Below are 25,156 nucleotides of genomic sequence, written 5' to 3'. Positions count from 1 at the left end.
AACAAAGTACAGTGTACAGTTGTAAATAAGAGTGAGATCTTGGTAAAAGCACAGTACAGTGCAGTAAAGCCCCGTGAGAGCAGGGTAAAAACACAGAACAGTGTACAGTAGTAAATCAGAGTGAGATCTGGGTAAAAGCACAGTACAGTGCAGTAAAGCCCCGTGAGAGCAGGGTAGAAACACAGTACAGTGCAGTAAAGCCCAGTGAGATCAGGGTAAAAACACAGTACAGTGCAGTAAAGCCCCATGAGAGCAGGGTAGAAACACAGTACAGTGCAGTAAAGCCCAGTGAGATCATGGTAAAAACAGTAATAATAATAATAACAATAACAATAATAATAATAATAATAATAATAATAATTATAATAATAATAATAATAATAAACTCTATTTTATATAGCGCCTTTAAAGGTGGCTTCTCAAAGCGCTTTACAGGATGACAATAACAATAAATAAGAAGACTACAACAATAAATAAGAAAATTTCACAAGACAGGACACAATTATAATTACAGCAATACAACAATAACAATAGAGGAGACCGTGGAAGATGGTATTAAGAAGAGCAGAGGGGTGAAGAATGGAACCAGTTAAGTAAAGGCTTTTCTGAAGAAGAAGGTTTTGAGTCTGGATTTGAAGGAGTTTAGAGAAGGTGACTAATATCCTTGAGCAAAGAGTTCCAGAGCTTGGGGGCATAGCAGGAGAAGGCCCTGTCGCCCATACAATGTAGACGGGCTTGGGGGACAGTAAGGAGGGCAGAATTTGAAGAGCGGAGGTTGCGAGGTGGGGAGTAGGGCGATAAAAGTTCAGACAGGTATTGAAGTGCCAAGCCATGTAAAGCCTTGTAGGTGAGCATGAGGATTTTAAAGTCTACGCGGAATTTGACCGGAAGCCAGTGCAAGGACTCCAGGATAGGAGTAATGTGAACACTTGCACTAGACCTGGTCAGGATTCTGGCTGCTGAATTTTGGACATACTGCAGCTTGTTCAGAGTAGATTTAGATACCCCAGGGAGCAGAGCATTGCAGTAGTCAATTCGAGAGAATACAAATATGTTGATCAGCTTTTCAGCCACAGTTAATGATAGCATAGGGCGTAGTCTTGCGATATTTCTAAGGTGAAAAAAAGATGTTTTGACAGTATGCTGTACATGTGGGTCTAATGTTAAGCCAGAATCGAATATAACCCCAAGGTTTTTCAATTTTGATTGACGCTCAAGTACAGAGCCATCTACAGACAGGGTTACAGGACTGGCTTTACGAAGTTGATGGGGGTACCAATAAGCATGACTTCAGTCTTGTCACAGTTAAGATGAAGGAAGTACAATGCAGTAAAGCCCTGTGAGATCAGGGTAAAAACACAGTACAGTGCAGTAAACCCCAGTGAGATCAGGGTAGAAACACAGTATAGTGCAGTAAACCCCAGTGAGATCAGGGTAAAAACACAGTACAGTGCAGTAAAGCCCAGTGAGATCAGGGTAAAAGCACAGTACAGAGCAGTAAAGCCCAGTGAGATCAGGGTAAAACGGTACAGTGCAGTAAATCAGAGTGAGATCAGGGTAGAAACACGGTACAGTGCAGCAAAGCCCAGTGAGATCAGGGTAAAAACACAGTACAGTGCAGTAAAGCCCTGTGAGAGCAGGGTAAAAACAAAGTACAGTGTACAGTTGTAAATAAGAGTGAGATCTCGGTAAAAGCACAGTACAATGCATGAAAACCCCGTGAGAGCAGGGTAAAAACACAGAACAGTGTACAGTAGTAAATCAGAGTGAGATCTGGGTAAAAGCACAGTACAGTGCAGTAAAGCCCCTTGAGAGCAGGGTAAAAACACAGTACAGTGTACAGTAGTAAATCAGAGTGAGATCTGGGTAAAAGCACAGTACAGTGCTGTAAACCCCAGTGAGATCAGGGTAAAAACACAGTACAGCGCAGTAAACCCCAGTGAGATCAGGGTAAAAACACAGTACAGTGCAGGAAAGCCCAGTGAGATCAGGGTAGAAACACAGTACAGTGCAGGAAAGCCCAGTGAGATCAGGGTAGAAACACAGTACTGTGCAGTAAAGCCCAGTGAGATCAGGGTAAAAGCACAGTACAGAGCAGTAAAGCCCAGTGAGATCAGGGTAAAAACAGTACAGTGCAGTAAATCAGAGTGAGATCTGGGTAGAAACACAGTACAGCACAGTTAACCCCAGTGAGATCAGGGTAAAAACAGTATAGTGCAGTAAAGCCCAGTGAGATCAGGGTAAAAACAGTACAGTGCAGTAAACCCCAGTGAGATCAGGGTAAAAACACAGTACAGTGCAGTAAAGCCCAGTGAGATCAGGGTAGAAACACAGTCCAGCGCAGTAAAGCCCAGTGAGATCAGGGTAAAAGCACAGGACAATACAGTAAAGCCCAGTGAGATGGTGATAAGATCTGCAACAGGTCCACAGAACTGTCATACTTTTCCACGGGCACTGTGTGGTCTGACATTGGAAGTGGTTCAGCAGTGCAGAGGCTGCCCTGACCTGCTCTTGAATACACAGATCACCCCAAGAGAGCTGGACAGCAGCCAGCACAGCCTGCCATTTGAATTGCAAAGTGCTTCCCGACGAGATTTTCATCAAGACAGAGCAGCGGACAAGTCAGGGCAGGAGAGAGGGAGAGAGAGACAAGAGGGAGAGGGTGTGAGACAGTGCAGGAGAGTGAAACAGTGCAGGAGGTTACAGGAGGTACTGTATAGCGTGTGTGGGGAGATCACTGGAAGATCACACTATTACACAGAAGAGAGAGACAGCAGGAGGCTGCAGGATGTATAGATCACACTATCAGTGCAGAAGAGAGACAGCAGGAGGCTGCAGGATGTATAGATTACACTATCAGTGCAGAAGAGAGAGACAGCAGGAGGCTGCAGGATGTATAGATTACACTATCAGTGCAGCTGGGGGAGGCTGAGATCTGTGCAGGCCAATCTATCACCTGATCAGTCACTGCCTGTCAGAAACATGCATGAATCTCCTGATTACAGCACAGCCTATAAACACATCTCATGCATTAACACGGCAAGAGCTACAGAGAAAGAAATCGCCACACCTGCACACTCATTTCCCTTGCTGGGCGGAGACAGCACACAACACATTTGTACCCCGACATTATCACCTACACATCTGCCCCATCGCACACCCATTCACCTACTCCCAACTTTCACCCGCACACCCTACCCCTGTCCTCCTGTCACCCTACACCTGTCCTCCTGCACACCTGTCCTCCTGTCTCCCTACACCTGTCCTCCTGCACACCTGTCCTCCTGTACAACTGTCCTCCTGTCACCCTACACCTGCCCTCCTGCACACCCTACAACTGTCACCTGTACACCTGTCCTCCTGTCTCCCTACACCTGTCCTCCTGTCACCTGTCCTCCTGTCTCCCTACACCTGTCCTCCTGTACACCTGTCCTCCTGTACACCTGTACACCTGTCCTCCTGCACACCCTACAACTGTCACCTGTACACCTGTCCTCCTGTCTCCCTACACCTGTCCTCCTGTCACCTGTACGCCTGCACACCCTACACCTGTCCTCCTGTACATCTATAATAATAATAATTGCTTACACTTATATAGCACTTTACACCTGTCCTCCTGCACACCCTACACCTGTCCTCCTGTACAACTGTCCTCCTGTCACCTTACACCTGTCCTCCTGCACGCCTGCCCTCCTGTCTTCCTGCACACCCTACGCCTGCCCTCCTGTCTTCCTGCACACCTGTCCTCCTGCACACCCTACACCTGTCCTCCTGCACACCCTACACCTGTCCTCCTGCACACCTGTCCTCCTGCACACCCTACACCTGTCCTCCTGTCCTCCTGCACACCCTACACCTGTCCTCCTGCACACCTGTCCTCCTGCACACCCTACACCTGTCCTCCTGCACACCTGTCCTCCTGCACACCCTACACCTGTCCTCCTGTCCTCCTGCACACCCTACACCTGTCCTCCTGCACAGCTGTCCTCCTGCACACCCTACACCTGTCCTCCTGCACACCTGTCCTCCTGCACACCCTACGCCTGCCCTCCTGCCTGAGCCCTGAGGAACAAGCAGTGCCTCTCTCCTCTTCCCACCTTTCCCTCTCCTTTCTGGCATCAGCCCCCTGAGGCCTCCTTCATAATCCCCAGTCTGGCAGCTGACTGCAAGTCCTGCCCTGAATACAGAGGCAGAAAGGCACAAACAGAAAAGAGAAAATGCAAATTCCTGCCACCCCCAGCTAACTGCACTAAAGGTCAAATTCCACACTCCCCTTCCTCCTCTCTCCAACATCTCCCCCTCTCTTCCCTTGCAGTTCAACTCAATCCAAAAAGCTTCATAGGCGTCAGTGTTGCCAAATCAGATACAGTCAATAGAATATCTGTACCTCAGACTTTGACAGGAGATCACACACTGTATTATTATTGAGAGACAGACTCACTGTTCCTCAGGCTGGGACAGGAGATCACACACTGTATTATTATTATTATTGAGAGACAGGCTCACTGTCTGTTCCTCAGGCTGGGACAGGAGATCACACACTGTATTATTATTATTATTGAGAGAAAGGCTCACTGTCTGTTCCTCAGACTTTGACAGGAGATCACACACTGTATTATTATTGAGAGACAGACTCACTGTTCCTCAGGCTGGGACAGGAGATCACACACTGTATTATTATTATTGAGAGACAGGCTCACTGTCTGTTCCTCAGGCTGTGACAGGAGGTCACACACTGTATTATTATTATTGAGAGACAGGCTCACTGTTCCTCAGGCTGGGACAGGAGATCACACACTGTATTATTATTATTGAGAAGAGGCTCACTGTCTGTTCCTCAGGCTGGGACAGGAGATCACACACTGTATTATTATTATTGAGAAGAGGCTCACTGTCTGTTCCTCAGGCTGGGACAGGAGATCACACACTGTATTATTATTATTGAGAAGAGGCTCACTGTCTGTTCCTCAGGCTGGGACAGGAGATCACACACTGTATTATTATTATTGAGAGACAGGCTCACTGTCTGTTCCTCAGGCTGTGACAGGAGATCACACACTGTATTATTATTATTGAGAGACAGGCTCACTGTCTGTTCCTCAGGCTGGGACAGGAGATCACACACTGTATTATTATTATTGAGAGACAGGCTCACTGTCTGTTCCTCAGGCTGGTACAGGAGATCACACACTGTATTATTATTATTGAGAGACAGGCTCACTGTTCCTCAGGCTGGGACAGGAGATCACACACTGTATTATTATTATTGAGAGACAGGCTCACTGTCTGTTCCTCAGGCTGGTACAGGAGATCACACACTGTATTATTATTATTGAGAGACAGGCTCACTGTCTGTTCCTCAGGCTGTGACAGGAGATCACACACTGTATTATTATTATTGAGAGACAGGCTCACTGTCTGTTCCTCAGGCTGGGACAGGAGATCACACACTGTATTATTATTATTGAGAGACAGGCTCACTGTCTGTTCCTCAGGCTGGGACAGGAGATCACACACTGTATTATTATTATTGAGAGACAGGCTCACTGTTCCTCAGGCTGTGACAGGAGATCACACACTGTATTATTATTATTGAGAGACAGGCTCACTGTCTGTTCCTCAGGCTGGGACAGGAGATCACACACTGTATTATTATTATTGAGAGACAGGCTCACTGTCTGTTCCTCAGGCTGTGACAGGAGATCACACACTGTATTATTATTATTGAGAGACAGGCTCACTGTCTGTTCCTCAGGCTGGGACAGGAGATCACACACTGTATTATTATTATTGAGAGACAGGCTCACTGTCTGTTCCTCAGGCTGGGACAGGAGATCACACACTGTATTATTATTATTGAGAGACAGGCTCACTGTCTGTTCCTCAGGCTGGGACAGGAGATCACTGTATTACTATTATTGAGATTCACACAGACACACACACCCACACATAGACTCACAGACACACTTATACACAGAGACACAGACTCACAGACACACACAGATTCACACAGACTCAATTCACACAGACTCTCTCTCTCTCACACACAGACTCACAGACTCACACACAGACACACACAAAGAGACAGACTCACAGACACTCACACACACAGAGACACAGACGGGTGCTCTGACAGCACCAGGGCGCTCTGTGAGCCCGGGTGGGGCGGCTCTGCTGGTGGCGTCAGGCGGCCGGAGCTCAGCGGTCCCGGTTCCCCCAATCAGCGGCGCAGCCGGATCACCTGCGCGAGGCGGCCCAATCGGCTGCGGGCTGCGCGAGTGGGGGTGGGAGTGTCCCGTGCTGAAGCGAGCGCCTGGGGGAGGCGGGGCAGCAGCAGCATCTCGCGGATAAAAGGGTCCAGGAGGATGTTCTGCGCGTGGCTGAGGACGTGTTAGTGGCGTGATCTCGGCTCGGCCTGAACTGCGTGCTCCCGGTGTTGGGTCCGCGGGCGCTTCTGGTCCCGGTTCGGTGCTTTCGGCCGGCAGGATGGGCGCAGGCGCAGAGAGCAACCCCGTGCTGCGGCAGCTGACTTGGCTCGAGGTGCAGGAGCGCGCTGGGGGTCGCGGGAGCGAGGAGCGCTGGCTGGTGATTGACAGGAAGGTGTATGACGTCACCAACTTCAGGCTGCGTCACCCCGGTGGACCGAGACTTCTGGCGCACTACGCTGGCCAGGACGCCACGGTGAGTGACGTCACTCTTTCCTCCCTGGAATCGGGCTGATGGAGTGCGGGTGTCCTGCCTGCCTCTGTCATTCCCAGCGCTGTGTTACACACTCTGAACCACTGTAACACTCTGACACACTGGAGCGCTCTTACACACTGTAACACTCTGACACACTGGAGTGCTCTTGCACACTGTAACACTCTGACACAGTGGAGCGCTCTAACACACTGTAACACTCTGACACAGTGGAGCGCTCTAACACACTGTAACACTCTGACACAGTGGAGCGCTCTAACACACTGTAACACTCTGACACAGTGGAGCGCTCTAACACACTGTAACACTCTGACACAGTGGAGCGCTCTTACACACTGTAACACTCTGACACAGTGGAGCGCTCTAACACACTGTAACACTCTGACACAGTGGAGCGCTCTAACACACTGTAACACTCTGACACACTGGAGCGCTCTAACACACTGTAACACTCTGACACACTGGAGCGGTCTACCACAGTATAACACTCTGACACAGTGGAGCGCTCTAACACACTGTAACACTCTGACACACTGGAGCGCTCTAACACACTGTAACACTCTGACACACTGTAATACTCTTGCACACTGTGATACTCTGACACACTGGAGCACTCTTTCACACTGTGATACTCTGACACAGTGGAGCGCTCTTTCACACTGTAATACTCTTGCACACTGATACTCTGACACAGTGGAGCGCTCTTTCACACTGTGATACTCTGACACAGTGGAGCGCTCTTTCACACTGTGATACTCTGACACACTGGAGTGCTCTTGCACACTGTAATACTCTCACACACTGGAGCACTCTTTCACACTGTGATACTCTGACACACTGGAGTGCTCTTGCACACTGTAATACTCTTGCACACTGTAATACTCTCACACACTGGAGCGCTCTCACACACTGTAGTACTCTTTCACACTGGAGCGCACTTATGCACTTCAATATTTTCACACTGTAATACTCTACACACTAGAGCACTCTTTCACACTGTAATAGTCTGACACGCTGGAGAACTCTTTCACACCGGAGCGTCCTCATGCACTTTAATACTCTGACACACTGTAATGTTCTTTCACAATGGAGCGCTCTCACACACTGTAATACTCTTTCAACTGTAATACACTGACACACTAGAGTGCTCTTTAACACTGTAATACTCTTTCACACTGGAACGCTCTCATGCACTGTAATACTCTCTCACACTGTAAGACTCTCACACTGGAGCACTCTCACGCACTGTAACACTCTGACACACTGGAGAGTTCTTTCACACTGTAATACTCTGACACTGGAGCGCTCTTTCACACTGTAACACTCTGACACACTGGAGTGCTCTTTCACACTGGAGCGCTCTTTCACACTGTAACACTCTGACACACTGGAGTGCTCTTACACACTGTAACACTCTGACACAGTGGAGCGCTCTAACACACTGAAACACTCTGACACAGTGGAGCGCTCTAACACACTGTAACACTCTGACACAGTGGAGCGCTCTAACACACTGTAACACTCTGACACAGTGGAGCGCTCTAACACACTGTAACACTCTGACACAGTGAAGCGCTCTAACACACTGTAACACTCTGACACAGTGGAGCGCTCTAACACACTGTAACACTCTGACACACTGGAGCGCTCTAACACACTGTAACACTCTGACACACTGGAGCGCTCTAACACACTGTAACACTCTGACACACTGTAACACTCTGACACAGTGGAGCGCTCTTTCACACTGTAATACTCTTGCACACTGTAATACTCTGACACACTGGAGCACTCTTTCACACTGTGATACTCTGACACAGTGGAGCGCTCTTTCACACTAATACTCTTGCACACTGTGATACTCTGACACAGTGGAGCGCTCTTTCACACTGTGATACTCTGACACAGTGGAGCGCTCTTTCACACTGTGATACTCTGACACACTGGAGTGCTCTTTCACACTGTAACACTCTGACACACTGGAGTGCTCTTGCACACTGTAATACTCTGACACTGGAGCGCTCTTTCACACTGTAACACTCTGACACACTGGAGTGCTCTTGCACACTGTAATACTCTGACACTGGAGCGCTCTTTCACACTGTAACACTCTGACACACTGGAGTGCTCTTGCACACTGTAATACTCTGACACTGGAGCGCTCTTTCACACTGTAACACTCTGACACACTGGAGTGCTCTTGTACACTGTAATACTCTGACACTGGAGCGCTCTTTCACACTGTAACACTCTGACACACTGGAGTGCTCTTGCACACTGTAATACTCTGACACTGGAGCGCTCTTTCACACTGTAACACTCTGACACACTGGAGTGCTCTTGCACACTGTAATACTGTGACACTGGAGCGCTCTTTCACAATGTAACACTCTGACACACTGGAGTGCTCTTGCACACTGTAATACTCTGACACTGGAGCACACTTTCACACTGTGATACTCTGACACTGGAGCGCTCTTGCACACTGTAACACTCTGACACACTGGAGTGCTCTTGCACACTGTAATACTGTGACACTGGAGCGCTCTTTCACAATGTAACACTCTGACACACTGGAGTGCTCTTGCACACTGTAATACTCTGACACTGGAGCACACTTTCACACTGTGATACTCTGACACTGGAGCGCTCTTTCACACTGTAATACTCTTGCACACTGTGATACTCTGACACAGTGGAGCGCTCTTTCACACTGTGATACTCTGACACAGTGGAGCGCTCTTTCACACTGTGATACTCTGACACACTGGAGTGCTCTTTCACACTGTAACACTCTGACACACTGGAGTGCTCTTGCACACTGTAATACTCTGACACTGGAGCGCTCTTTCACACTGTAACACTCTGACACACTGGAGTGCTCTTGCACACTGTAATACTCTGACACTGGAGCGCTCTTTCACACTGTAACACTCTGACACACTGGAGTGCTCTTGCACACTGTAATACTCTGACACTGGAGCGCTCTTTCACACTGTAACACTCTGACACACTGGAGTGCTCTTGCACACTGTAATACTCTGACACTGGAGCGCTCTTTCACACTGTAACACTCTGACACACTGGAGTGCTCTTGTACACTGTAATACTCTGACACTGGAGCGCTCTTTCACACTGTAACACTCTGACACACTGGAGTGCTCTTGCACACTGTAATACTCTGACACTGGAGCGCTCTTTCACACTGTAACACTCTGACACACTGGAGTGCTCTTGCACACTGTAATACTGTGACACTGGAGCGCTCTTTCACAATGTAACACTCTGACACACTGGAGTGCTCTTGCACACTGTAATACTCTGACACTGGAGCACACTTTCACACTGTGATACTCTGACACTGGAGCGCTCTTTCACACTCCTAATACTGTCTGTCACACATCAGCCGATGGGTCAGAACTCCAGCACAGTGGACTGAGAGCAGAGTTCAGCTCCAGAGCAGAGGGGGGGCAGGGGGAGGGAGAAGGCGGGGGGGGGGCAGGGGGAGGGAGGAGGGGGCAGAGTGAGCGGGGGCATGGGGAGTGAGGGAGGGGCAGGAGGGGCAGAGTGAGAGGGGCAGAGTGGGGTGGCAGGGGGAGTGAGGGGGGTGCAGGAGGGGCAGAGTGGGGTGGCAGGAGGGGGCAGGGGGAGTGAGGGGGGTGCAGGAGGGGCAGAGTGGGGTGGCAGGAGGGGGCAGGGGGAGTGAGGGGGGTGCAGGAGGGGCGGAGTGAGGGGGGGCAGGAGGGGGCAGAGTGGGGTGGGGCGGGGTAGGCGGGAGGGGGCAGAGTGTAGGGGTAGAGTAAGGGGAGCCCTGAGCCTCAGGTATTACTCTCCCGGTACACAAACACTGCTCTGCTGGTGGCCAGTGCGCCTGCTGGAGTTCGAGGCTGGTGAGCACTGTGGGGATCCTCTGTCTCAGGACGCCTTCACTGCCTTCCACATCGACAAGCGGCTGGTGAGGCGCCATCTGAACGCCCTGCTGGTGGGAGAGCTGGCCCCTGGGGAGCCCAGCGTGGAGCCCAGCAAGAGTGTGAGTCCCCCCCTCTCCCCTCTCCCCTCTCCCCTCTCCCCTCTCCCCTCTCCCCTCTCCCCTCTCCCCTCTCCCCTCTCTCCTCTCTCCTCTCTCCTCTCTCCTCTCTCCTCTCTCCTCTCTCCTCTCCCCTCCCCCTCAATTTCAGTGCAAACTGCTTTATTAGCATGACCGATGGGTACAATCAGTGTTGCCAAAGCAAATAAAAATAATATAATTAACATGAAACAAAACAAAAATAAAAGTAAAATAAAATCTACAGACATTTACAACAAAGACATATAATAAAATAATTAACATATACTGTAAACATATTGAGCATTATTGGGAGACAGATTCACTGTTCCTCAGGCTGTGACAGGAGATCACATACTGGGCTGCCAGTTCAACTGAGTTCCCTCCTCCCTCTCCCAGTAGGATTGGGACCTGTTGTGATTCTGGCAGGTATGGGAACTCTGGGACTATATTTCTGAGTTTAGGGAAGAATGTTTCTCTAATCCCAGAGTATCTGTCACAGTGCAGTAGGAAGTGCACCTCTGTCTCTATTTCTCCCCGCTGGCAGTGGGAGCACAGCCTGTCCTCTCTGGGCAGCCAGGTCTGCCTGTGTCGCCCAGTTTCTCTGGCCAGGCTGTGGTCACTGAGCCTGTACTTGTCAGGGTCTGTTTCTTTTTGCTGTTTCTTATCTTGGTCAAATATTTGGCTAGTGTGTATTGCCTGTTTAGGGTTCTGTAGCATTCCAGTTTATGTTGTGTTTGTGTGTGTGTGTCCCAGTGTGTGAGATATTGCTGTTTGATCTGTGCTGTGATGTGGTTGAGTCTGGGTTGTGGTGCTCTAGCAGTGCTGTCCTGAGGCTGGTTAGTGTCGGTGTGGCTCAGGTCAGTGAGCCTCAGGACCAGCTGGCTCAGGGGGCTCTGTTTTGGGCTCAGCTCTTGGCTCAGCAGGGCTTTGTGGTGGTAGGAATTTTGGTAGCTGTTTTTTAGGTGTAGCCAATACTTTAATACTCTTTTCTATATGTTTATCAATAGTGGGTACTGGCCTAATTCAGCCCTGCACCCGTTGTTAGGTGTTTTTCTCTGCACACGGAGGATGTTTCTACAGAAACAGTTTCTGTGGGGTGTTTGTCCCATTGGGTGTAATCCTGGTCTGTGAGGGGACCCCACACTTCACTGCCGTATAGGGCAATGGGTTGGATTACACTTTCAAATATTTGGAGCCAGATTCTTGTTGGTGGGTTGATGTTGAAGAGCCTCCTTCTTATTGCGTAGAAAGCCCTGAGTGCCTTCTCCCTCAGTGCCTTCACTGCCAGGTTCTGCTACAGCCCCTGTTCTGGGTCCAGATTGACTGGCAGTGCCCAGGTCTGACAGTACTGCTCCAGCAGTGCCAGGTTCTGCTGCAGCCCCTGTTCTGCGGGCGACAGCAGGACCAGGTCACCTGCATAGAGCAGGAACTTGATTTCTGTGTCATGTAGTGTGAGACCAGGAGCTGCAGACTGCTCCAACATTCCTGCTAATTCGTTGATATAGATATTGAACAGTGTTGGGCTCAGGCTGCAGCCCTGTCTCACCCCACGGCCTTGGGTGAAGAATTTGGTCCTTTTGTTTCCACTTTTCACTGCACATTTGTTCTCTGAATACATTGATTTAATTGTCTTACTCTCTCTCTCTCCCTGAGGGGCTGTCACTGTGTGCGTGGGGATATTCCCAGTGGACTCTGTCTGTCTGTCTCTGTGTGGGGGGGACATTCCCAGTGGACTCAGTGTCTCCCCCTGCTGGTTGCCTGTGCAGCTCTCCCTGACGGAGGATTTCCGCCGCCTGCGCGCTGTGGTCGAGGAGACAGGCCTCCTGCAGCCCCGCTGGCTCTTCTTCCTCGCGGCTCTAGCCCACATCCTGCTGCTGGACGTGCTGGCTTGGCTCACCCTCTGGCTCGGAGGCGCCTCCTGGTGGGCCTTTGCTGTTACTGCGATTCTACTGAGCACTGTGCAGGTTTGAGCCCCTGATCCTTCCGTCTGCCCAGAGCTGTTCCAGTCAGTCGCTCAGTCGCAGAGCCTGTGTCTCCTCTCCTTTCAGCCTCCAGCTCTCCTCTCCTTGCTCCTCTCTGCTGTTTCAAGGCAGGCTCTCCTCGTGATGTGCTGTTTTCATTAACAGAAACACTATTAAATGAATTGAGTGCTGTTTGATGCTGTGTTCAGTGTTATTTTGTGCCGTATTCAATGATCTTTCTCTCTCAGGCCCAAGCTGGGTGGCTTCAGCATGATTTCGGTCACCTGTCCGTGTGCGGGACGTCCCGCTGGAACCACCTGTTTCACAGATTCGTCATTGGACACCTGAAGGTCAGGGTGGGACTCTTTCTGACCAGTTCAGTACAGCCCAGTACATCCTGTCCTGGTCCAGTCCAGTTCGACTTGGTGTAGCCCGGTCGTACCGGTACCGGCCCAGTCCAGAGTACCGCAGCGGGTCCTGGGGCAGTGGTGCTCATGCGCTCTCTGTCCTGTAGGGGGCTCCAGCGAGCTGGTGGAACCATCTGCACTTCCAGCATCACGCCAAGCCCAACTGCTACCGCAAGGACCCGGACATCAGCATGCACCCCCTGCTGTTCGCCCTGGGAAAGACGCTCTCCGTCGAGGTCAGTACCTCGTGCCGCCACTGGGGGGCAGACAGTTGCACTCCGGGCTTCCCGAACGGCGCGTGCTTTAACCTGTGTGCCTGTCGTTCACAGCTGGGAGCTCAGAAGAGGAAGTACATGCCTTATCAGTACCAGCACAAATACTTCTTCTTCCGTGAGTCCCTGCGTATCTTCTTCATGTATCTTCATCATCTCTCTGTGTGTCTCTTCAGCGGTGCTCCTGTCTGTGTGTCTCTCTGTGTGTGTCTCTACAGCGGTGCTCCTGTGTGTGCGTCTCTCTCTTTGTGTCTCTACAGCGGTGCACCTGTCTGTGTCTCTCTCTGTGTGTGTCTCTACAGCGGTGCTCCTGTGTGTGCGTCTCTCTCTGTGTGTCTCTACAGCGGTGCTCCTGTCTGTGTGTCTCTGTGTCTCTCTACAGCGGTGCTCCTGTCTGTGTGTCTCTACAGCGATGCTCATGGCTGTTGTTCTCTTCACAGTCGGTCCTCCAGCTCTGATCCCTCTGTATTTCCAGTGGTACATCTTCTACTTTGTTGTGAGGCGTCACCAGTGGCAGGTGGGTCAGTCGGAGCTTGTGGTCTTGCAGATGTGGCGGCGCCCTGTAGGAGGTGCTAGATGGAAGCTGAGTTTCTGTCTCTGCCCTCAGGACCTGCTGTGGATGCTGTCTTTCTATGTTCGGTTCACAATGTGCTACCTGCCCCTGCTTGGACTCCCGGCCTTCCTGGGTCTGTTTTTCCTGGTGAGGTAAGATATAGACAGAGTGTAACACAGCACAGAGACAGCGTGACAGTCTAACACAGAGACAGCGTGACAGTCTAACACAGTGGCGCAGAGACAGTGTGACTGTGACACAGAGACAGTGTGACAGTCTAACACAGTGGCGCAGAGACAGTGTGACAGTGTGGCTCAGAGACAGTGTGACATTCTAACATAGTGGCACAGAGACAGTGTGACTGTGGCGCAGAGACAGTGTGACAGTCTAACACAGTGGCGCAGAGACAGTGTGACTGTGGCGCAGAGACAGTGTGACAGTCTAACACAGTGGCGCAGTGACAGTGTGACACATAGACAGTGTGACAGTCTAACACAGTGGCACAGTGGCGCAGTGACAGTGTGACACAGAGACAGTGTGACAGTCTAACACAGTGGCACAGAGACAGTGTGACTGTGGCGCAGAGACAGTGTGACAGTCTAACACAGTGGCACAGAGACAGTGTGACTGTGGCGCAGAGACAGTGTGACAGTCTAACACAGTGGCACAGAGACAGTGTGACTGTGACACAGAGACAGTGTGACAGTCTAACACAGTGGCGCAGTGACAGTGTGACAGTGTGACACAGAGACAGTGTGACAGTCTAACACAGTGGCGCAGAGACAGTGTGACAGTGGCGCAGAGACAGTGTGACAGTGTGACACAGAGACAGTGTGACATTCTAATACAGTGGTACAGAGACAGTGTGGGGTAGACAGTGTGTGTTCTGCTTCTAGAGACAGTGTTCTGCTTATGTCCTGCAGGTTCCTAGAGAGTAACTGGTTTGTGTGGGTGACCCAGATGAACCACATCCCCATGCACATCGATCGGGACCAGAACCTGGACTGGCTCACCATGCAGGTGCCAATGGTCTATCGAGCTGTAGAGGGCCTCTCATTTTGAGTGTGATTGGCTGGCACACATCCTCTGCTCTGAATTCTGCCTGGTAACAGGCTGTCTCTGCTCTCTGATAGGTCCAGGCAACCTGCAACGTGCACCAGTCCTTGTTCAACGATTGGTTCACAGGACACCTCAACTTCCAGATCGAGCACCAGTGAGTTTCGGTGCGAGCCGTCTGCTCTGTGTCCCCGTGTCCGGCGTGTGGTGCGGGTCACCGTGCAGCACTGCCCACTGTCCCTCTGTCCCTCCTCTCCCGCAGCCTGTTTCCCACGATGCCTCGCCACAGCTACGCCGCGGTGGCGCCCCTGGTGCGCTCGCTGTGCCAGCGCCACGGGCTGGAGTACACCAGCAAACCCCTGCTCACCGCCTTCGCCGACATCGTGCGGTGAGTCCCCCTGCCGCCGCGCGCCCGCCGCCCGCCGCGCGCCCCTGCCCACCGCGCGCCCGCGGCCCCTCACCGCCCTCTCCCTCTCCCGCAGCTCCCTGAAGGACTCGGGACGCCTCTGGCTTGATGCCTACCTGCACAGGTGAGGGCAGGCGCCGGCCTGACGCTCGCCCCCCTGGCCTCCCCGACCTCCCCGTTCAGAAGACGGAGCCGCGCCTCTCCGCCCAGTGACCCCTGCTCTGCTGGACGACGTCCACAGGCCTGTCGGAGGAGGACTTGTCCCTGGGGAAGATGTGCTCTGAAGCCGACTGGACTGTGAAGGTCCTCTTTCTGGCACGCGTGAGGGGGCCCTGCCACTAGGTGTCACTGTTGATGACGGGGGACACTGGCCTCTCTCTGCCACTAGGTGTCACTGTTGATGACGGGGGACACTGGCCTCTCTCTGCCACTAGGTGTCACTGTTGATGACGGGGGACACTGGCCTCTTTCTGCCACTAGGTGTCACTGTTGATGACGGGGGACACTGGCCTCTCTCTGCCACTAGGTGTCACTGTTGATGACGGGGGGACACTGGCCTCTCTCTGCCACTAGGTGTCACTGTTGTCAATGAGGGTCACTGCATGAAGGAGTGTTCCTGTGTGAGGCTGGGGGTTGTGTGTGTGTGTGTGTGTCTCTCAACCTCAGAATTGTGTGGCCCACCCCGGCACCCTGGCGCGTGGCCCCAGAGGGGAGTCCGGGCTCCCCTGGCGCTCTGAGCAGGTCGGCTGCGTGTCTAAGGTCATCTCTCAGGACAGAGCAGCTCAAACGCAGCGTGACAGCACGCACGTCCATTCTCGCCAGCGCTGGCGTCCTCACAACGGGCTCTGTCCCCGATCCGGGACCCCGAGAACGGGCTCTGTCCCCGATCCGGGACCCCGAGAACGGGCTCTGTCCCCGATCCGGGACCCCGAGAACGGGCTCTGTCCCCGATCCGGGACCCCGAGAACGGGCTCTGTCCCTCATCCTGGACCCCGAGAACGGGCTCTGTCCCCGATCCGGGACCCCGAGAACGGGCTCTGATCAAACTCGGTTCCGATCCGTCTGCAGTTGCCAAAGCTCGGTTCCAGATGATTTTCCCCTCTGAAGCTGCTGACGGCTGGAGCTCCACAGCAGGCAGGTGAGCGCTGCGGTCTGGCCGTGGGTCTGGCAGGGAGACGCCAACTTCCTCACGAGCAGCACAGCAGAGGCCAGCGAGCAGCTCTCTCCCCGCCGCTGTGTCCAGGAAGGGGAAGGACAGGCCGGAGACAGCTGGACAGGCTCAGGACAGCGAGGCGAGCTCGCCGCGGAGCCGGGGGAGAAGGTACAGGCATCCTCCGGCCCAGAGGAGAGTTTCACACTCTGTCAGCTGAGTGCCATACGCCTGCGATTACTGCTGGTCCTTTCAGTTGATCCGTGTTCATTTTCTAACCTCAAGCCAATGCGTTAGTATGTCAATTATCATATATCACCTAGATCAAGGTTTCTTACGTCTGTTAGCCAAACACACTACATGCTGTAGGACATTAGACTGTAACAGGAGGGGCTATCTGTGAATCTGGCTATTTGAGACTGCTGTAATTAAATCACGCCTCTTCTCTAGCTTCATTAGGGCCTGACCCAACTACTGAACAACAGGAAGTTAACTGTGTTTCTCCTTGTAGGATCTTCCCCCTAGCCTAACGAGTCTCTGATTAACATGCCTGTGCCTGGTTGCGTTTTCATTATTTTGATCGTGTTTCTAACATGTGCTCTGGTACGCCCAGAGTGTGGACTCCCCCCTGCCTGGGGCAGTGATGACGCCCTGGACGGATTCTGTAACAAGCTTAATAAAGCTCATGTCTGAACCTGCATGGCCGTCTCAGCGAGTCCTTCAGGTGTCTGTCCTCCCTGTGACAGATCGCTCGTGATCCTGTGTGAATCTCAGGCTGGCGGAGTGGCCCTGCTGTGGTGCACTGTGTGTGCAGTGCCAGCACAGTGTGTCCTGTTGAGCAACAGTCTCTCCTGCTCGCCCAGGACACTGTCTCTCCAGCGGTGCTCCTGTCTCTCTCTGTGTGTCTCTACAGCGGTGCTCCTATCTGTGTGTCTCTACAGCGGTGCTCCTATCTGTGTGTCTCTACAGCAGTGCTCCTGTCTGTGTCTCTCTGTGTGTCTCTACAGTGGTGCTCCTGTATATGTGTCTCTCTGTGTGTCTCTACAGTGGTGCTCCTGTATATGTGTCTCTCTGTGTGTCTCTACAGCGGTGCTCCTGTATATGTGTCTCTCTGTGTGTCTCTACAACAGTGCTCCTGTATATGTGTCTCTCTGTGTGTCTCTACAGCGGTGCTCCTGTCTGTGTGTCTCTCTCTGTGTGTCTCTACAGCGGTGCTCCTGTCTGTGTGTGTCTCTACAGTGATGCTCTTCTCTGTGTGTCACTTTCTGTGTGTGTCTCTACAGTGGTGTTCCTGTCTGTTTGTCTCTCTCTGTGTGTCTCTACAGCGGTGCTCCTGTCTGTGTGTCTCTTTCTGTGTGTGTCTCTACAGCGGTGCTCCTGTCTGTGTGTCTCTCTCTGTGTGTCTCTACAGCGGTGCTCCTGTCTGTGTGTCTCTTTCTGTGTGTGTCTCTACAGTGGTGCTCCTGTCTGTGTGTGTCTCTTCAGCGGTGCTCCTGTCTGTGTGTCTATCTGTGTGTCTCTACAGCGGTGCTCCTGTCTGTGTGTCTCTCTCAGTGTGTCTCTACAGCGGTGTTCCTGTCTGTGTGTCTCTACAGCGGTGCTCCTGTCTGTGTCTCTCTCTGTGTGTCTCTACAGCGGTGCTCCTGTCTGTGTCTCTCTCTGTGTGTCTCTTCAGCGGTGCTCCTGTCTGTGTCTCTCTCTGTGTGTCTCTTCAGCGGTGCTCCTGTCTGTGTCTCTCTGTGTGTCTCTACAGCGGTGCTCCTGTCTGTGTCTCTCTGTGTGTCTCTTCAGCGGTGCTCCTGTCTGTGTGTCTCAATTTTCAATTCAATTCAATTCAAGGTGCTTTATTAGCATGACCGATGGGTACAATCAGTGTTGCCAAAGCAAATAAAAATAATAAAATTAACATAGAACAAAACAAAAAATAGAAGTAAAATAAAATCTACAGACATTTACAACAAAGACATATTATATAATATTGACATACTATATAATACTGTACTGTAGGCGGCTGGAGCATTATTGGGAGACGGACTCACTGTTCCTCAGGCTGTGACAGGAGATCACATACTACAACAGTGCTCCTGTATATGTGTCTCTTTGTGTGTCTCTACAGCGGTGCTCCTGTCTGTGTGTCTCTCTCTGTGTGTCTCTACAGCGGTGCTCCTGTGTGTGTGTCTCTCTCTGTGTGTCTCTACAGCGGTGCTCCTGTCTGTGTGTCTCTCTCTGTGTGTCTCTACAGCGGTGCTCCTGTCTGTGTGTCTCTCTCTGTGTGTCTCTTCAGCGGTGCTCCTGTCTGTGTCAATTCAATTCAGTTCAAGGTGCTTTATTAGCATGACCGATGGGTACAATCAGTGTTGCCAAAGCAAATAAAATAATGAAATTCACATGAAACAAAACAAAAAATAACATTAATATAAAATCTACAGCCATATTACAGACATTTACAACACTTACATATTATAAAATATTTACATATACTGTAGACAGAAGGAGCATTATTGGGAGACAGACTCCCTGTTCCTCAGGCTGACAGGAGATCAGGTTCCCTCCTCCCTCTCCCAGTAGGATTGGGACCCGTTGTGATTCTGGCAGGTGTGGGAACTCTGCCTCTCTCTCTGTGTGTCTCTACAGCGGTGCTCCTGTCTGTGTCTCTCTCTGTGTGTCTCTCCAGCGGTGCTCCTGTCTGTGTGTCTCTCTGTGTGTCTCTCCAGCGGTGCTCCTGTCTGTGTGTCTCTCTGTGTGTCTCTACAGCGGTGCTCCTGTCTGTGTCTCTCTGTGTGTCTCTACAGCGGTGCTTCTGTGTGTGTGTCTCTCTGTGTGTCTCTACAGCGGTGCTCCTGTCTGTGTCTCTCCAGCGGTGCTCCTGTCTGTATGTCTCTCTGTGTGTCTCTACAGCGGTGCTCCTGTCTGTGTGTCTCTCTGTGTGTCTCTACAGCGGTGCTCCTGTCTGTGTGTCTCTCTGTGTGTCTCTACAGCGGTGCTCCTGTCTGTGTCTCTCTGTGTGTCTCTACAGCGGTGCTCCTGTCTGTGTGTCTCTCTCTGTGTGTCTCTTCAGCGGTGCTCCTGTCTGTGTCAATTCAATTCAGTTCAAGGTGCTTTATTAGCATGACCGATGGGTACAATCAGTGTTGCCAAAGCAAATAAAATAATGAAATTCACATGAAACAAAACAAAAAATAACATTAATATAAAATCTACAGCCATATTACAGACATTTACAACACTTACATATTATAAAATATTTACATATACTGTAGACAGAAGGAGCATTATTGGGAGACAGACTCCCTGTTCCTCAGGCTGACAGGAGATCAGGTTCCCTCCTCCCTCTCCCAGTAGGATTGGGACCCGTTGTGATTCTGGCAGGTGTGGGAACTCTGCCTCTCTCTCTGTGTGTCTACAGCGGTGCTCCTGTCTGTGTCTCTCTCTGTGTGTCTCTCCAGCGGTGCTCCTGTCTGTGTGTCTCTCTGTGTGTCTCTACAGCGGTGCTCCTGTCTGTGTCTCTCTGTGTGTCTCTACAGCGGTGCTTCTGTGTGTGTGTCTCTCTGTGTGTCTCTACAGCGGTGCTCCTGTCTGTGTCTCTCTCTGTGTGTCTCTCCAGCGGTGCTCCTGTCTGTGTGTCTCTCTGTGTGTCTCTACAGCGGTGCTCCTGTCTGTGTCTCTCTGTGTGTCTCTACAGCGGTGCTTCTGTGTGTGTGTCTCTCTGTGTGTCTCTACAGCGGTGCTCCTGTCTGTGTCTCTCTCTGTGTGTCTCTCCAGCGGTGGTCCTGTCTGTGTGTCTCTCTGTGTGTCTCTACAGCGGTGCTCCTGTCTGTGTCTCTCTGTGTGTCTCTACAGCGGTGCTTCTGTGTGTGTGTCTCTCTGTGTGTCTCTCCAGCGGTGCTCCTGTCTGTGTCTCTCTCTGTGTGTCTCTCCAGCGGTGCTCCTGTCTGTGTCTCTCTCTGTGTGTCTCTACAGCGGTGCTCCTGTCTGTGTCTCTCTCTGTGTGTCTCTACAGCGGTGCTCCTGTCTGTGTGTCTCTCTTTGTGTGTCTCTCCAGCGGTGCTCCTGTCTGTGTGTCTCTCTCTGTGTGTCTCTCCAGCGGTGCTCCTGTCTGTGTGTCTCTCTCTGTGTGTCTCTCCAGCGGTGCTCCTGTCTGTGTGTCTCTCTCTGTGTGTTTCTTCAGCGGTGCTCCTGTCTGTGTCTCTCTGTGTGTCTCTCCAGCGGTGCTCCTGTCTGTGTGTCTCTGTGTGTCTCTACAGCGGTGCTCCTGTCTGTGTCTCTCTCTGTGTGTCTCTTCAGCGGTGCTCCTGTCTGTGTGTCTCTCTCTGTGTGTTTCTTCAGCGGTGCTCCTGTCTGTGTCAATTCAATTTAGTTCAAGGTGCTTTATTAGCATGACCGATGGGTACAATCAGTGTTGCCAAAGCAAATAAAATAATGAAATTCACATGAAACAAAACAAAAAAATAACATTAATATAAAATCTACAGCCATATTACAGACATTTACAACACTTACATATTATAAAATATTTACATATACTGTAGACAGAAGGAGCATTATTGGGAGACAGACTCCCTGTTCCTCAGGCTGACAGGAGATCAGGTTCCCTCCTCCCTCTCCCAGTAGGATTGGGACCCGTTGTGATTCTGGCAGGTGTGGGAACTCTGCCTCTCTCTCTCTGTGTGTCTCTACAGCGGTGCTCCTGTCTGTGTCTCTCTGTGTGTCTCTACAGCGGTGCTCCTGTCTGTGTGTGTGTGTGTCTGGGGGGGTATTTCCGGGGTTCCGGCAGGGCCGGGGTGCGCGCGGGCTCTGTGTCCCGGGTAGCGCTTGCGCGCGCCCACCCATGTGACCGCCCGGGCTGCTATTCCTCCTCCCCGGTTGCTAAGGAAGAGCCGGGTCCTAGCAACCCCTGCGCACAGCCCAGCCGCGCGGCAGCCGCGAGAGCACCGTATTTAGAAGTCGCGGAGCCGCCGCCGGGCTCACCGGGAGGAGTCACGACCGGACCCACCGCGTCGCCCACCGGACCGGGTCAGCGAGAGCCCGCTCTGCGCTCGGGAAGCGCCCGGGAGTCAGCCCGCACCCCACCCCCGCCCGCCGCGCCGAGACTCCGGAGCAGAGCCGCCCGGGAGAAGCGAGGAGCCGCCAGGCCGGCAGCGAGGGGCTGTGAGCCCCCCCGCCCAGCGGGACAGCGGGACAGCGGGACAACAGGCAGGAGAAGAGCGGGACAGGGGGACAGGGGGACAGGACACGAGAGCAGGAGGGCAGGGGGACAGGAGCACAGGAGGACAGGAGCACAGGAGGACAGGACACGAGAGCAGGAGGGCAGGGGGACAGGACACGAGAGCAGGAGGACAGGGGGACAGGACAGGACACGAGAGCAGGAGGACAGGGGGACAGGACACGAGAGCAGGAGGACAGGGGGACAGGAGCGCAGGAGGGCAGGGGGACAGGACACTAGGGCAGGGGGACGGGGGGACGAGCAGGGGGACAGGACACTAGGGCAGGGGGACGGGGGCCGCGCTGGTCCCTGTGTCTGAGATGCACCCGTGACAGGCGCTGCCGGGACACTTCCAGAGGGCTCCCTGCGCTGAGCGCCATGCCCCCCCCCTGCGCGGCCGCAGACCCGCGGACCCGAGGCCAGGCGGGCGCCAGGGCGGGCGGGCGGGCGCGGCGGCGCTAGGGCCCATGGGCAACGCCACGGGCCGGGCGGCGGGGGGCGAGGAGGAGGAGGAGGAGGAGGAGGAGCTGCCGCCGGGCCTGGAGGAGCTGCTGGCCGGCGCCGAGGCCGACAGCGCGCTGGACCTGAGCCACAGGAGGCTGCGGCGCCTGCCGGGGCGCGTGTGCGGCCTGGCCCGGCTGGAGAAGCTGTACGCCAGCGCCAACCGGCTGCGCGCGCTGCCCGAGGGGCTGGCCGCCCTGCAGGGCCTGCGCATCCTGGCGCTGGACTTCAACAAGATCGAGGAGGTGCCCGCCGCCGTGTGCCAGCTGGGCAACCTCACGCGCCTCTACCTGGGCAGCAACCGGCTGCTGAGCCTGCCGGCCGACTTCCGCCTCCTGCAGAGCCTGCGCTGCCTGTGGGTGGAGAGCAACTACCTGCAGAGCTTCCCGCGGCCCCTGCTGGACCTGCCCCGCCTGCGCTCGCTGCAGCTGGGCGACAACCGGCTGCGCGCGCTGCCCGCCGAGCTGCCCCGCATGGCCGCGCTGCGCGGCCTCTGGCTCTACGGCAACCGCTTCGAGCGCTTCCCGCGCGCGCTGCTGCGCATGGAGGGGCTGGAGATCCTGGACCTGGACCGCAACCGCATCGCCCGCTTCCCCAGCCTGGCGCACCTGCCCCGCCTGCGCCTGCTCTCCTACGACCACAACCCCGCCCGCCAGCCGCCGCGCGTGGCCGAGGAGGTCACGCTGGTGGGCGAGGGCGCGGCCGAGGTGCGCGAGGCCCGGCAGCAGCGGCGCGAGAGGGCGCTGCGGCTGGCCGCCGAGGCCGCCGAGGGCGAGGGGCAGCAGGGGGCGCCGCCCGTCATCCACGGCATCCTGAAGAAGGGCCGGGAGGGGGCGGGGCCGGGCAGCCTCCCGGCCGGCGGGGGGGCGGGGCAGGAGGAGGGGCTGGACTACGAGCGGGAGGAGCTGGTGTGCGGAGGGGAGGCGCCCGGGTACGAGGGCTGGGAGCTGGAGTACGAGAGGGCGGAGCTGGCCTACCAGTACGAGGGGGAGGGGGAGGAGCCAGAGACGCCGGAGCCCAGAGGGGGCGGGGCGTGAGCCGTGGCCCCTCCCCCTTGCGCCGGGGCTGGTGGGCGGGGCCTCAGCCGAACTGCGCGCCGGGCAGGAGCGCTCGCGGCGCCGCCAGGGACTCTGCTGAACCCCGACATTAACAGACCGGGAGCGGTTTCCTACAGAGTTGCTGTGAAGAACTGAAGTGTTTTGGTGTTGAAATATTTATTATGCGTTTTAACAATAAACTGTACTTGTATTCGGACTGGTAAACGTTTTGTTTGTTTCTAATCGGCGTGGACGGCTGTGATATCACGGTCCTAAAACTCCAGACCCCCCCCCATTTTGGGAAGTGGAACAGTCTGTTGTTCTGGACTGGAACTGTACACAGGGCTGTACCAACTGACCTCTCCCCCCGCTCCCTCACAGCGCTGCTGCTGAAAACAGACGAGACTCAGGCAGGTAACTGATACAGGACCTTGAATGAATTCGTGTTTCTCATTGTGCAAGCTGCACCCGATATGGGATTGGTAATGAATAAATTAGTGTAATCTGCAGTGTGGGAGCAGCAGTAAACTGTCTGTGTTCATTAAAAATGGATCTTCTGTACCTAGGCGACCCACAGAGTGTCTCACTTCCCAAGAGAGGGGTTGGGGTTAGTGTGTGAAGTATACAGTGTGTTTAGTACAGTATGTGTATATACTGTAGTGTGCATACTGTATTGTGTGTACAGTGTGTACAGCATGTGTAGTATAGTGTCTATACAGTGTGGGAATATAGAGTGTATATACATTGTGTATACATAGTGTGTAGTACAGCAGCTCAGTATTGTGTATGTACGGTGTGTGTACTGTACTGTGTGTGTATAGAGTGCAGTGCAGTATAGTGTGTAGTATATTGTGTATAGAGTGTGTCCAGTATAGTGTCTAGTATGGTGTGTATACAGTGTGTCTGTAGTATACTGTGTATACAGTGTATGTGTGTGTACAGTGTGTGTGTGTAGTATATTGTGTACAGTATATATGTGTGTGTAGTATACTGTGTGTACAGTGTGCGTGTAGTATATTGGGTGTACAGTGTGTGCAGTATAGTGTGTAATATACTGTGTGTGTACAGCGTGTGTGTGTGCAGTATAGTGTGTAATATACTGTGTGTGTACAGCGTGTGTGTGTGTACAGCGTGTGTATACATTGTGTGTGTATACAGTGTGTGCAGTATCGTGTGTGTATACAGTGTGTGTGTAGTATATTGTATGTACTGTGCGTGTGTGTACAGTGTGTGTGTAATATATTGTGTGTAGTATATTGTGTACAGTGTGTGTAGTACGGTGTGTGTACAGTGTGCGTATAGTATACTGTGTATGCAGTGTGTGCAGTATAGTATGTGTACAGTGTGTGTAGTATAGTGTGTACAGTGTGTGTGTGCAGTATAGTTTATACACAGGGAGACAGACACAGAAACAGGGGGTTTGTGTGTAGTGTACTATGTGTACAGTGTGTGTAGTATAGTGTGTACAGTGTGTGTGTGAAGTATAGTTTATACACAGGAGACAGACACAGGGAGAAACAGGGGGTTTGTGTGTAGTGTACTATGTGTACAGTGTGTGTAGTATAGTGTGTACAGTGTGTGTGTGCAGTATAGTTTATACACAGGAGACAGACACAGGGAGAAACAGGGGGTTTGTGTGTAGTGTACTATGTGTACAGTGTGTGTAGTATAGTGTGTACAGTGTGTGTGTGCAGTATAGTTTATACACAGGAGACAGACACAGGGAGAAACAGGGGGTTTGTGTGTAGTGTACTATGTGTACAGTGTGTGTAGTATAGTGTGTACAGTGTGTGTGTGCAGTATAGTTTATACACAGGAGACAGACACAGGGAGAAACAGGGGGTTTGTGTGTAGTGTACTATG

At 52.8% G+C, this 25,156-nt stretch overlaps 2 protein-coding genes across 4 annotated transcripts; both read left to right on the top strand.

Annotated features, from left to right (window-relative positions):
- The first annotated feature begins 6,294 nt into the window (after positions 1 to 6,294).
- LOC148645830 (acyl-CoA (8-3)-desaturase-like) lies at positions 6,295 to 17,252 on the top strand. Of its 3 annotated transcripts, none has more exons than XR_015928065.1 (13): positions 6,295 to 6,681; positions 10,619 to 10,729; positions 12,514 to 12,711; positions 12,957 to 13,058; positions 13,223 to 13,351; positions 13,445 to 13,505; positions 13,828 to 13,904; positions 13,995 to 14,092; positions 14,864 to 14,960; positions 15,074 to 15,153; positions 15,259 to 15,384; positions 15,479 to 15,882; positions 15,976 to 17,252. XR_015928065.1 is itself a non-coding variant. In XM_088611066.1 (12 exons), the coding sequence occupies exons 1-12, from the start codon at positions 6,487 to 6,489 to the stop codon at positions 15,528 to 15,530; spliced, it is 1,326 nt and encodes a 441-aa protein (XP_088467192.1). In that variant the 5' UTR covers positions 6,295 to 6,486; the 3' UTR covers positions 15,531 to 17,252. The 3 variants fall into 3 exon arrangements, 1 of the variants encoding a protein (XP_088467192.1); XR_015928064.1 differs by having other exon boundaries at positions 15,479 to 15,928; XM_088611066.1 differs by having other exon boundaries at positions 15,479 to 17,252.
- A 4,970-nt stretch (positions 17,253 to 22,222) lies between these two features.
- Positions 22,223 to 23,510, top strand: lrrc10b (leucine rich repeat containing 10B). Its single transcript, XM_088611010.1, has one exon. It carries the CDS (start codon positions 22,223 to 22,225, stop codon positions 23,291 to 23,293), a length of 1,071 nt encoding a protein of 356 aa, XP_088467136.1. The 3' UTR covers positions 23,294 to 23,510.
- The last annotated feature ends 1,646 nt before the right edge of the window (positions 23,511 to 25,156 follow it).

Source organism: Lepisosteus platostomus, chromosome 18 (assembly GCF_059453375.1).
Source record: "Lepisosteus platostomus isolate fLepPlt1 chromosome 18, fLepPlt1.hap1, whole genome shotgun sequence".
Classification (NCBI taxonomy): domain Eukaryota; kingdom Metazoa; phylum Chordata; class Actinopteri; order Semionotiformes; family Lepisosteidae; genus Lepisosteus; species Lepisosteus platostomus.
The sequence above is the reverse complement of the archived record's forward strand: the minus strand, read 5'-3'. Positions and strand labels throughout refer to the sequence as shown.

What these genes read in the sequence shown, in the direction of transcription:
- LOC148645830 (XM_088611066.1), top strand. Translation starts at nt 6,487, where the DNA reads ATGGGCGCAGGCGCAGAGAGCAACCCCGTGCTGCGGCAGCTGACTTGG. An exon ending in TGGACTGGCTCACCATGCAG is followed by an intron (nt 14,961 to 15,073) that starts GTGCCAATGGTC and finishes GCTCTCTGATAG; the next exon opens with GTCCAGGCAACCTGCAACGT. An exon ending in AACTTCCAGATCGAGCACCA is followed by an intron (nt 15,154 to 15,258) that starts GTGAGTTTCGGT and finishes CCTCTCCCGCAG; the next exon opens with CCTGTTTCCCACGATGCCTC.
- lrrc10b (XM_088611010.1), top strand. Translation starts at nt 22,223, where the DNA reads ATGGGCAACGCCACGGGCCGGGCGGCGGGGGGCGAGGAGGAGGAGGAG.